Genomic DNA, 13131 nt, shown 5'->3' with positions numbered 1-13131 from the left:
GTATTTTTGATGGCATAAATGCAGCCTTGATGAGTATAAAAGTCTTCTTTATAGGACATAAAAAATACAGAACAGTAACTTTTTAAAATGGTAGCACAAATACTGAATTAATTGTAAATAAATAAAATTCAGTTCTTAAGAAGATATTATCAGGTCTAGGTAGGGGACAGAAAAATTCTTACAGAAAGTCTGTAAAACTTTTATAAACTAAAAGTTATAAAAAGTTGTAATTGAAGGATAACAGAGATGCCTTATTATCCTGTAGTCATGGTAAACTATGCCTACACATATATATCAAAACTACTGCTGAAGTGTGTGAGAAGACTAAATGTGAATATATGCGTATTTTGTAGTACTAAGATCCCTGCTTCTTTTCTTCTGGACCACTTCTAGTCAAATAATGTCCAAACTTTGGTAACCAGTAGGAACAGCGGATTTATTTCTTGCCATCTTACTCGTAGAGAGCATTTGGCTGTGGAATTTCAGCCAGTCATACGAATCTTCAGCACCGAGCGCTCATGGTGAAGCGAAGCGTTCTTGCTTGCAAATGAGAGGAAAGGGAGGAACTGTCCTGCTTGTGCCAGAGATGTGACTGGACTGAGAAGTGCAGTCTGTTGAAACAAACGCTTAAAGGAGGATAGATGTTTACTGAGCCAAGCTGGAGCTCTTGCCAGCTACTTTTCCATAGAGTGGGAACATAACAGGTAAATGTCACATCCCATTGTTTGATCAGCTCCGCAATCAAAGCATGTCTGAGCAAGGGAATATCGTTGATCTTATAATCACATCCCAATTTTTGCAGTCCACATTATCATTGGAAAATGCAAAGAAAATACCTCAATTTTTGCATAATGCACTCTAGAGACTTTTTCTTTCAAGATCGTGGTTGAAAAGAAGGTGCTTTGGGAAATATCTCATTAAAGAAAACCTTTTCCCTGTTTTTTCTTATTTAATAATGATATAATACTGCTTCTGAACAGCCCAGCTATTTATATTCCCCATGGATGCAGCTGTTTAATGGCAGACAAATTAAGATGTATGAACTAAGTCAAGCTGGATATTAATGTCTGCCATCACAAAACAAAGAGATCGATGGATAGATATGTAGAAAAAGAAAACCAGAAAGAAAAAGAGTCAGCATCAGCAAGAACACCTTCACATTTAGAATGAAAAGAATGTAAAAAGAATGAAAATGTAGGGTTTTTTCCTCATTCAACTCAAGATTAGGCTGCTTATCATGGTTCACTCATTTCCCTGCAGTCTTCAGCCTCCGATTAAAGCCATTAAAGACCTGGACTGAATGTAAGCTTTCCCTTCCTGAGCCCAAGCATTGGTCTTTTTCTCAGCTTTGGAAAATAATTACAGCTATGAAGGTGATAAATAGCAGTTCTGCTACCTTGTACCCTGGGATATGAGTATCGCATTTCCTAAAAGATGATTTACTCATTGTTCCTTTCATTTAAACGACCAGTTTATGAGCAACAACACATGTCTGGTAAAAATAACAACACTTCGGCATGCTGCTGTGGTGCCACTTCTGTCAGTTCCAACTTCAGGCTTTGTTTATAGCCTGAGGACTTGAATGGCACAGTCTGATTAATTAGCACAATTGTTTCCTTGAGAAAGCTGTTGTGTTTGCTTTTTATTTTCCTTTGATTGTTGCTTGAATGCCAATCTTGCTGTTTTAACTTTCTCACAGACGGTCAGAGTCAGGAAGTGAGGGTCGGTGGCAGTGCATCCAGAGAGTGCTTCTTCAGTCTTTCCCCCAACACCCAGTACAAGATCAGCGTCTACACTCTCTTACAGGATACAGAGGGTCCTGCCGTCACCACCATGGTGACAACCGGTAAATACAGTCTGATAACTGTATATTTTACACCATTATAAGACTTTAGACTTCAATCAGGCTGCACACCATATTTAATTGTGAATGAATATGAGACTGTGAAGGACACAGTCTGTTGAGTTGGTTTTACTGTTGTCCATCCCTCATAACCTCGATTTTAGTTGAGGTGGATTAAAAATGGCATTTGTCCTTAATAAGATTTACTGGTTTGTTAAATTAGGTCTCCCTGGGGTCTTTTAGGCACCAATAAACACCTGAAGGTGACTTAGTTTGTTGCCTTTGAGTAACAGAACAATTTTTTGCCACCAGTGTTATCTATTATTTTATTTGCCACCAGTGTTATCTAGAATGCGTGAAAGCCCTTAAAAAAAAAGTTAAACTTTATCACAGAATTCACAGTATTTTTTTCTCAGAACTGTTTCATGTCTCAAAATTTTGAGTTTGCATCTCACATATCTAATTATTGCAGTTAGGTTCTTAAAAATCATAAACAGATGTTACATTCCAGCATTTACTTTCTTTTATGTTTTCTTCTTCTGTAGCAGAAATTGGCTTCCAAGAGACTGACTGAAGCATTCATAAACATAAAAATAAGATTTTAACAGCTGAAAATCTTAGTGCCATTTGCAACAAAAAACAGAAGATGTCAATATGTGGCCTCGTCAAATTTGATCAGCATTCTTTTATTATGATTCTCTACTGAAAAAAAAATCATAATTAATTATTTGGTCTTGTTTTCCTGAATATCCAAAACATGAAAAAATTGCTATCCCCATTGCTATCCCCAAGTCTTGTTTTAAGTGCTAATCTAAACGTAACTTTTAATTAATTCTTTCAACTTGACTCCTATCTTACACAATTTGGATAAATATAAAATATTATATAAAAATATATATATATGTGTGTGTGTGTTTAACATTTCTTTCCAGTCACCTAAATGGCATTAAGTATCCCAATTTACCTGAATTCATCCAATATATATATGTGCATACTATATCAAAGAATCCTGAAAAAAAAAATCATGGTGTATCACGGTTTATTAAGAAGCAGCACAACTGTTTGCAACACTGATAATAACAGCAACTCAACATATTAGAATGATTTCTGAAGGACCATGTGACACTGACTGGAGTAATGACCATCACAGTAATAAATTACATTTTAATATATATTCAAATAAAAGTTATTTTAAATTGTAATAACATTTAAAAATATTTATTTTCATTTAAATTTTTTTGTTTTTTACTACATTTTTGTTCATACCTTTTGTTCATATATATATACTATACATGGCATAGATTTGTTGGCACGTTTAGATATTTTTATTAAAAAACTCCCTAAAAATAACGATTAAGAGCCTATTTTTGCAGTTTATGGGGATTATACACTGTAAAAGTATCAGTGTATATAACTCACATGTTAGCGTGTCAATTAGGCGGTAGTAACACTTCAGTGATACAGGTCATTTCCAGCCAATGAAGTGAAGACAACATCTTCCCTTGATACACTCAATCATTGCCTGAGAAACAGATTGAACCACTGACAATAGAGCTTTCTTTTACAATTGGGTTTCCGTTGAGATCCCAAATCTGATTGTGTGTGTAATAAAGTGAAGACAGCCAGGCCCTGCTCTGGTTTATGTATTGTTTTGTTGTTTCTGTAGCTCCAGCACCCACCCAGCCACCGACCGCACCACCCACCACCATCCCTCCTCCCACCATCCCTCCAGCCAAAGAAGGTAGGACACCAGTGTGGGAAAAACTGGCCTCTTTCCCTGTTTGTTGGCCATGTCCCTATGTGTTGTGTGACCTTTCACTAACGTACATCTCTGCTGACAGCTAACCTTTTCTTATTCTCAGAGCCACTCGGCATTCAATAAATATGTTTGAGTCTCCCCAACACATCTGATAAAAACACACAGAACCTATTAACCTCCTTATATAGATCTTTTTTAGATCCCTCATTTCAAACTTTACAGTGAACATATTGGTTTCATTGTCTGGCTGAATGCTTATTGTGTTTATCATAAAGTAACACCTGAATAATTTCTTGGCCTGAAACTAAATGCTTATTTTGATTTATTTGTTAATTTTATATTCTGGGGTTTGGGAAGTCACCTGAATGTGTTGCCCTGCATGTTACACATTACTATTATTGAGGACAGGTCACATGGTAAAAAGTGAAACATTTACCACCTTAAAGACCTCATGAAATCAAAACGAGAGTTTAATTTAGTCCATGTGTTTAGCTTTTGGATGAAAGTGATATGTGATATGCCTCACAAACTTGCTGTTTTAATTGATAATATGTCAGCACAGGAAAAAATAGTGATTTTAATTAATTCCAGTGAGTCTAATGAGTCTGTTTACCTAAAAGATTCAGTCAGATTTGAACACTGATTCATTCAGTTACAGTGCTGTTACACAAAGAAGTAATGGTAATACTAATTAACTACATGTACTATGTACTTACTTTAGGGTTAAGTTTAAAGTCTGATTAGGGTTTGTTGCTTAACTATGCATAATTTGTAGTTATTTCTGTAGTAAGTATGTGGCATTTAGCACTTAATTTAGCACTTTTTGATGTAGCCTAATTTATTAAGATTGATTCAGTTTCTAAATAATTTTGACTTGAATAAAACCAGTTAGATGTTAGTACATAAAGCACATTTTTTAGGTTACTGACAGTGTATGTGTTTAGCCCTAAACCCTGCAAAGCATCAGTCTGGCAGAGTATAGCAGAGGTATCTGGGACTTAATTAAGCCTCCTTGTTTTATCCAGCTAGCTGTGATGGAGATCCTGTCAGTGAGAAAGGAAGTGTTTGGAATCATTTGACATCTGTTGTACTGCAGCGCTTACACAGTAATGAGAATTTCTTATTTTAGCTAGTGATTTTTCACCTGCTTCCTCTCTCTCTCTCTCTCTCTCTCTCTCTCTCTTGCTCTGTCTTCGAACTTTCTCTCTCAGTTTGCAAAGCAGCCAAGGCAGACCTTGCCTTCCTTGTAGATGGCTCCTGGAGTATCGGAGATGACAACTTTCAGAAGATTATCCGTTTCCTGTACAGCACAACTGGTGCACTTGATGTGATTGGCCCCGAGGGAACACAGGTATGCTGCACGTGAAGTATTTGTCAGAATCAGTCTGCTTCATATTGTTTTTATTTGTTTACATTGTGTAACATCTCTAACATTTTTATGAAAAAAACACTATCAGGCTGAGCTAAAAGCAAAACTGTAAGCGTGTCATTTTGTCAACACAGAGCAAACTGAGTGTTTTTTCAAGGGCAAAAGTTGCTTTGAAAAAAAGTACCCTTTAGCATATTTAAAACAGTACTTATTACAGGAAATTATATACTTAATGTTTAAGAATATACTTAAAAGAATAGTTTACCCAAAAATTTTAATTTGCTGAGAATTTACTCACTCTCAGTCCAAATGTAAAAGTTTCTTTCTTCATTTTAAATAAAAAGATTTGGAGACATTTAGCTTTACATCACTAACTAATGGATGCTCTGCAGTGAATGGATGCCACTAAAATGAGAATTCAAACAGCTGATTAAAACATCACAATAATAATATCACCATAATCCACACGACTTTATGTACACTATAAGTACATATTCAGTATTAAAAAAATAAATAAATAAACACTTTCTTTTCACAAGGAACAGGTCTGCATTACAAACCAAAAACCATTAACTAAAAGCCTACAGTAAATTCACAGTCATGTCATGTGCCTTGTGAGTGCTACAGTTTGAGAAGCTCTGCTTTTGAACTTATAATGTCTGGTTTGCTTCAAAACTGTTTTTTTTTTTTTGCTTCTCTCAAAGATAATTTTTTTACTGAGTCATCATGGGAATAGCTATTCTGGGCAAGAGACCACACTACCAAGCATTTAACCCAGTAGCCTGAGAGAACATTAGATAAAAATAGCCTTTGTCTAGACTTGTCAGTCCAGGATTCAGAAGATCTTCATCACAGCCCATCAGCAGCTTTAGGGATCACAGCGGTGGACCTACTACAAGGGATGTGAAAACTGGAGATAAGCACGTTTCAAGGGCAGGAGCTAAAGTAAACAGAGGAACATGGCACGGATAAAACACCTTCTTTTACACACAAATGTTTGCGTTCTGTCGCCTGCTCTTGGCTATGTAGATATGTTTGACTTTTCTCAAATTGGTTCAACATCAGCAAACCCTTATGCATGATGACATGACTTTTGTGTCTGCCTTTTTTAGAGTGTGGCCTAGTGGTTAAAGATCTGAGCTGGTAATCACAAGGTTTTAGGTTTAAGCAATCCATTATGTGACTGAGAAAAACACTTGCGGCTCAAAAATGAACCAGGGCTTTAGGCAAATAGAACACTGAAAGTGACAAAAAAAAAAAAACCCTTGATATGTGGGAAAAAGGCCTCCATAGTCAATTTCTATGAGTTGTTTATTTTTTTGGTCTTATCTAGCATCTGATATATTACATAATATACACTATTGATCAAGATCTTGGGTGTTTTTTTTTTCTTCTTTTAAATAAATGAATTTAAATGAATTCTTTTTTTTTTCACCAGCAAGGACACATTAGAATGAAAAGAAAAAAAGAGAGAGTAAAGACATTTAAAATGATACAAAATATTTCAACTTCAAGTAAATGCTGTTCTTTTAAAATTGAAATTCATCAAAGAATCCTGAAAAAAAAACAAAAATTATCACGGTTTCCACAAAAATATTAAGTAGCCCAACTGATACACTGACATCGATAAAAAAATAAGACACGTTTCTTGAGCGCCAAATCAGCATATTAGAATGAATTTTGAAGGATCATGTGACACTGAAGACTGGAGTGATGATGCTGGAAATTCAGCTTTGACATCGCAGGAATGACATTTTAAAATATTTTAAATAGAGAATTGATGTTATAATATAATACAATATAAATATATAATATAAATATAATGATTTAAACAGTATTAACGTATGTTAAAAATATAGAAATGCCTCTATAAACGTACAGAAATGCCCTTCAAAATCAATTCTAGGGGGAAATACTTTCTGACATTGATGTACTGTTGCTTTTAAACATGTGATAAATGGCTACTAAATTACTTTCTATGACTGACAGGTGGCCATTGTTCAGTTCAGTGATGACGCCAGAACCGAGTTCAAGCTCAGCTCCTACAGCGATAAGGAGGCTCTGCTGGACGCCGTGCAGCGCATCACCTACAAGGGAGGAAACACCAAGACAGGCATGTATCTCAATCCTCAGACTGAATTAAATGCCACTGACAGCCGCTCTTGTGATGGACAAACTGAGTTTGATCACAATCTCCTCAAAGATCTCTGTGCACACAAACATTGTACTATCTATCTATCTATCTATCTATCTATCTATCTATCTATCTATCTATCTATCTATCTATCTATCTATCTATCTATCTATCTATCTATCTATCTATCTATCTATCTATCTATCTATCTATCTATCTATCTATCTATCTATCCTCTTATTCTATTATTCGTTCATTATAATGTTTACTCATTCTGCCATTCATTATCCTTCACATTATTATTCGCTCATTCTATTGGTCATTCTATCACTTATTCTATCATTGGCTCATTCTGTCGTACATTCTATTGTTTGCTCATTCTATAATTTTATCCATCCATCTATCTCTCATTTGCTCACTCTTTTGTTTGTTTTATACTAGTCTCATCTGGCCTGCATTGCATTACAATCTTATCAATATTTACTACAACTTCAAACTTTCTTGCCAAACGTTCTCAAGCCAACATCAAAGTTTGTCTTGACCATTTTTTTATTTACTGTAGTTCAAGATGTATTCTCCAAAAACAAGTTTTAATATTACGTTTCCTTATCAAATTAATGTATCTTACTTTAACTATGTTTAGATATTTGTACTGGAAAACCAGACATACACACTATTTTAGTCTGAAGGTAAATTGGCCTTTAAACAGTCAAAGCCAAGGAGACAAATATTAAAGTTCTTCTCTAATAGCCGTAATGGTTTTCCTGGTGAGGAGCATACTAGTCCACCAGATAGATCTGGACCACATTATATCTAGACCACATTACATAAACCAAGTTCTGCTGTACCGTTTAGGAAATCCATGCTGGTCTTGTAATGGGTGTCCAGATTTATTCATAAAACTTTTGATAGAAATCCTTTATTAATGTCCTGTTTAAAAAGACCTAGACCAATAACTTCATAGTTTGAGTTTGAAAAGCGGCACGGCTCCATCTCAGTGAGCAAGCAGAACAGCATGGTGAGTCCCTGTGCTTGTGTTCATGCTGTCTTGCTCTGAGTCTTTGTTCTAAAATGAAACACCTTTCATTCCACACGGCGAAGGAACGGCAGCCCCCACCCTGCTGTGTCCTCACACACATAAACGTCCCCGTATAAGGTATATTCTCCATGGCAATGAGCCCCCCGTCAGTGGGTGGGCGGCAGTTGCTGTGCCTCATTGGTGCGAGCAGATACATGTCTGTGGACATGTGTGATCCAGGCATTATGAGCCCGGTGCATTTATCCATCCCGGCTTTACCGGGATGCTCATTTGAAGCATGAGCATGACTTATTTTATGAGGGTATTAGGGCTAATCCCTTGCCTGCATTTTCATACATTCATATGCAGAGGATGAGGTGAGGATCAAAGTGATTGGCCTCATTCAATGTGTTTAAACTCAGAAAAGAAGAGAAGTCAATTCTGAGTATTAAGACGGTCTGTATGTTTCTCTGAAATTACTTTGGAAAATATTTAAATGGGATGATGTTGTTTTGATGTTCAAAGTTTTCAGACATTTTTTTTTTTTTCAGTTTTACCTGATGATATGGTACATTTTTGAGGCCTATGGCATGACACTAACCCACATATTTTCTCATAAGTATATTAGAGGAATAATTAACCCCCCAAAAATGAACATTTTGTATTTATTTACTCTTCTTTTACTTATCTTTTTACATTTGTTTTTATATGTTAATGTTATTTATTAATAGTAATATAATATTATAATTGTTTAGACTTATTTATTTAAATTGTAATTGTCTTTGTATCTAAAAGAGCTATAAGAGCTATATATGAACAATATCACACAAGTAGCAGTGCAATATGGCTGTATATCAGCACGGCTGTGATTTGCTGATATATCGCACAGCTCCGAGTGTGATATTGCGTTTATACAACAGTTCGATGACACGAGTGTGTAAATACATAAGAAACAACAACGGAGTGTATATAAAATCCCTCTTTTGTGCGAAACTACTTACGTCCACCACAGATTCAAATCTCAGTTTGACAGTTTAACAGCTGAGCCCAAACCTCCATTACTAATTCAAAAAACGTCACTTCAGAACTAGTAATGAAAGAAAGTTGAGTTGCTTCATTAAAGACTTATTCTATTACTGTATTAACAGCTCACAGTATTATGTAGATTATCATGAGAGAGAGATGGACTGAGCGAGTGTGATTACCTGCATCTGATATAGCATTCATTCTTCAGCTCAATCTCATATTCACAATAAAACATTAGTTTGAATGTCTCTTGAGGAAAGCGTTATCTTTGTCATACTCTCATCTGTTAAGGGTGATTTCTGATGACAGCGCTGCTCAGTGCATTTATTGGCTGTCTTACAAGGTGTTATTGAAAGTAAAAATAACTTCCTTGTTTACAACCCTGTTTCAGTGTCATTCAATATAGAAGTCTTTACTGCTGACTCACAGTCGCCATCTAATGGCGGAATAATGTAACTAAAATTACCATCACGAACACACACTGTTTCTCAATACTAAATGGTATTAAATACTACTAGTATTATTTATATTAAATATTATTAATTGAATAATATTTAATAACAACAGCCATCATAAAAGTTGCTAAGCAATTCAGTCAAAAGTACAAAGGCAGCGCTCTGATATACATCATTAGAGTTATATAAAATAGAACTTTAGACTTTGCTTTCAGCCAAAACTATTTGCTCTGGAACAAATAATATATAAGTGCTATAGAGACATCAGAGCCAGTGGCAAATTCAGGAAGATCTGGCCGAAGTGAGGCTGCTCTCGGCAGGTTCATGAGCACTGAATGGCTGCTGACACGCTGGAGCTCCAAACGCAGAATCAAATTTTCAAATATATGTTATCTATCTATCTATCTACACACGCACACACATAACATTTATATATTTGTCAAATTTGATCAATTTTTGTTCCTCAGAAGAAAGAAAATCATATGTGTTTTATACGGCATGAGGGCGAGTAAGTGTGAAGGTTCTAGTTGATTTGTACTCACTTGTCTCCTCTCGAACAAGTCGTTTCAGAATGAAAAGTATTAGCCGAAGCTCACAAACACAAATGAACAGTCAACGCACACTTTTGACTGATGCTGCAGTCATGATGTCTTGTTCATCTGTCAGTCAAACAGCAGTGCTTTTGCCCCTGTCAACTTGAGGCCAAAGTTAGCCACAACTACAATCTGCAGTCGAAATTATTTTGTTCTCACCTGTTATTTTAAAACAAAATAACTCACACTTCACACGGTGGTGCCGTCTGCTTCCTTATTCTGTCATTTGTCTCCCTCTGACAGGAGCTGAAGAAAAGACAGACAGAGAAACAAGCAGCTTCAGAAGTCAGTCAGGCATAGCCACAGGTTCCCCTTGTTCAGTTCGTCGCAATATATCGCCAAAGTGCAGCATCTCAGACACCCGTCCATATTTTATTCAGAGAGCAGCTTTTGTGAGGGGATTGTGTCTAATACTCGCTGATCCAGGGGAACCTGAAACGTTTCTGAGAGATTAGAGATGCAAATTAGAAATGAGCAGCCCGGCTGATGTCTTGCAGCCGCAGTGCCAAGTTGGTGATAATGGTAAAATATTGAAATGGGGCAGTGCAGCTTGTTAGATCCCACAGTTCAGGTCTGTTGGGAGTGACGGCTGGGAGGCGTCACGGAAAAAGTGCTTTGAAAATTCATTTTATCAGGGGTCTGACTTTGTTTTGCTATGTGCTAAATACTTGGCACTTTGTTAGCTTAAAAATATTAGGATGAGACTGGCGCTGGCTCACACAATTTTCATAACCCAACTAGGTGCAAATGAAAGTGTAAGTGCTTTTGTAGAGCGTACACAAAATAAAATAAATTTGTTAATTATTGACAAAAAGTTGTTCAACTCCTAAATGGAAAATAAAAATAATGATAAAAAATATATTTAAAATGCTATTAAATTTAAATATATCTAACTATATTTAAATACAGTCATGGGCAAAAACATCGGCACCCTTGGTAAATATGACCAAAGAAGGCTGTGAAAATTCATGTGCATTGTTAATCCTTTTGATCTTTTATTTTAAAAAAATCACAAAAATCTAACCTTTCATTGGACAATAAGAATTTTAAATGGGGGGAAATATCATTATGAAATAAATGTTTTTCTCAAATACACGTTGGACACAATTATTGGCACCCCTAGAAATTTCTATGAGTAAAATATCTCCCATTAGTATTTTCCCATTCATATTCACAATTTTGAGCACTCCAGGGTGATTATGAACATTAAATTATCCAGCCATGGCTTCGTGTTTCACAGAAATATAAATAGGAGGGAAAACAAAGCCCCAATTCCCTTAATCACCTATCACAATGAGAAAAACCAAATAATACATTTCTGATGTGCAGCAAATGATAATTGAGCTGTCTTTGAAGAATGAAGTGGCTTTAAGAAAAGAGCTAGAGCAGTGAAAATTCCCATTTCCACCATCAGAGCAATAATTAAGAATTTCCAATCAACATAAAATGTTACGAAACTGCCTGGAAGAGGACGTGTGTCTATATCGTCCTAATGCATGAGTTTGAGTGGCTAAAGACTCTCCAAGGACCACAGTTGGAGAATTGCAGAAAATAGTTGTGTCTTGGGGTCAGAAAACCTTAAAAAAATTGTCAAACAGCACCTACATCACCATATGTTGTTTGGGAGGGTTCAAGAAAAATTCTCCTAGCTCATCCAAAAACAAACTCCAGCATATTCAGTTGTCAGACACGACTGGAACTTCAAATGGCACTGGCTTCTATGGTCAGATGAAACTAAAAAATTAACCAAACACTCAAGATGGGTTTGGTGAACACAGGGATAAAAAGTACCCCATGTGTACAAGGAAATATACTGCTGTATTTGTGATGTTGTGGGCCTATATTTCTGCTGGATGTCCTGGACATCTTGTTTAGACACATGGCATCATGGATTCTATTAAATACCAACAGATAAAAAATCAATAAGTGACCGACTCTGTTAGAAATCTGATAATGGGCCATGTTTGGATCTTCCAACCGTACAATAATCCAAACACAAGCCTCAAAAACAACACAAAAATGGGTCACTGGGCACAAAATCAAGCTTCTGCTATGGCCATTCTAGTCCTCTGACCTGAACCCTGTAGAAAATGAGTGAGGTGAACTGAAGAGGAGAAGCACCAACATGAAGCTGTGAAGGATCTGGAGAAAATTTAGAGCTGTTAAACTGGCAAATGGAGGTTTCAAAAAGTATTGAATAAAAGGGTGCCGTTAATTGTGGCCAATGTGTATTAGAGAAAAAAAAAACATTTATTTCATAATGATATTTCCCCCCATTTTAAATTCTTATTCTCCAATGAAAGGTTAGATTTTTGTGAATAAATATTTTTAATAAAAATAAATAATTTTAAATAAAAGATCAAAAGTATTAACAATGCAGATTAATTTTCACAGCCTTCTTTGATCATATTTACCAAGGGTGCCAATATTTTTGGCCATGACTGTATATAAATATATTTAAGTATATAATATTTAATTCATAAAAATTATACATTATTTACTTAGTAAACAATGTATCATAAAATACTTATAATTGTACATATATTATATACAATAATGATGATTATTATTATTACCTTTATTTTATTTATTAAAAATAATTGTTTATATAATGGGTTTAAGCCTTTTTACTTAAATAACTACTAGGGAAACGTTTCATGGTTTTTATTGATACTTTCTTATAATTTTTCTTTTACTAATTTGTGCTAAACAGCAACGAGACAAATTCCCTTTCACACTCTTTTCATAAATGTTGTTTGTCAAATTTTGTTTTGTTTGTTGCAGGCTCCAAAATGTATGTGCATAATTTACCTATTTAAATATTTGTTTTGACACAGAAAAAACAAATATAAGGTAAAAACTGAAGGAAAAGTTACTTTCAAATCAGCACATTAAATATGTGTGGCTCAAAAGGGCAAACATTCAGATGTTATT

General features: G+C 35.3%; 1 protein-coding gene across 1 annotated transcript in view; it reads left to right on the top strand.

Moving 5' to 3' along the window:
* LOC306878347 (collagen alpha-1(XIV) chain-like) overlaps window positions 1-13131 on the top strand; it is a 137235-nt gene that overhangs the window by 70553 nt on the left and 53551 nt on the right. Inside the window, exons 24-27 of the mRNA XM_079430630.1 lie at window positions 1700-1846; window positions 3510-3584; window positions 4814-4953; window positions 6961-7084. Coding sequence (XP_079286756.1) covers window positions 1700-1846; window positions 3510-3584; window positions 4814-4953; window positions 6961-7084 — 486 coding nt within the window. The remainder of the gene's footprint in view (window positions 1-1699; window positions 1847-3509; window positions 3585-4813; window positions 4954-6960; window positions 7085-13131) is intronic.

This window comes from Barbus barbus (assembly GCF_936440315.1).
Source record: "Barbus barbus genome assembly, chromosome: 12".
Taxonomy (NCBI): Eukaryota; Metazoa; Chordata; class Actinopteri; order Cypriniformes; family Cyprinidae; genus Barbus; species Barbus barbus.
This window is presented reverse-complemented; position numbering and strand designations above follow the sequence as displayed.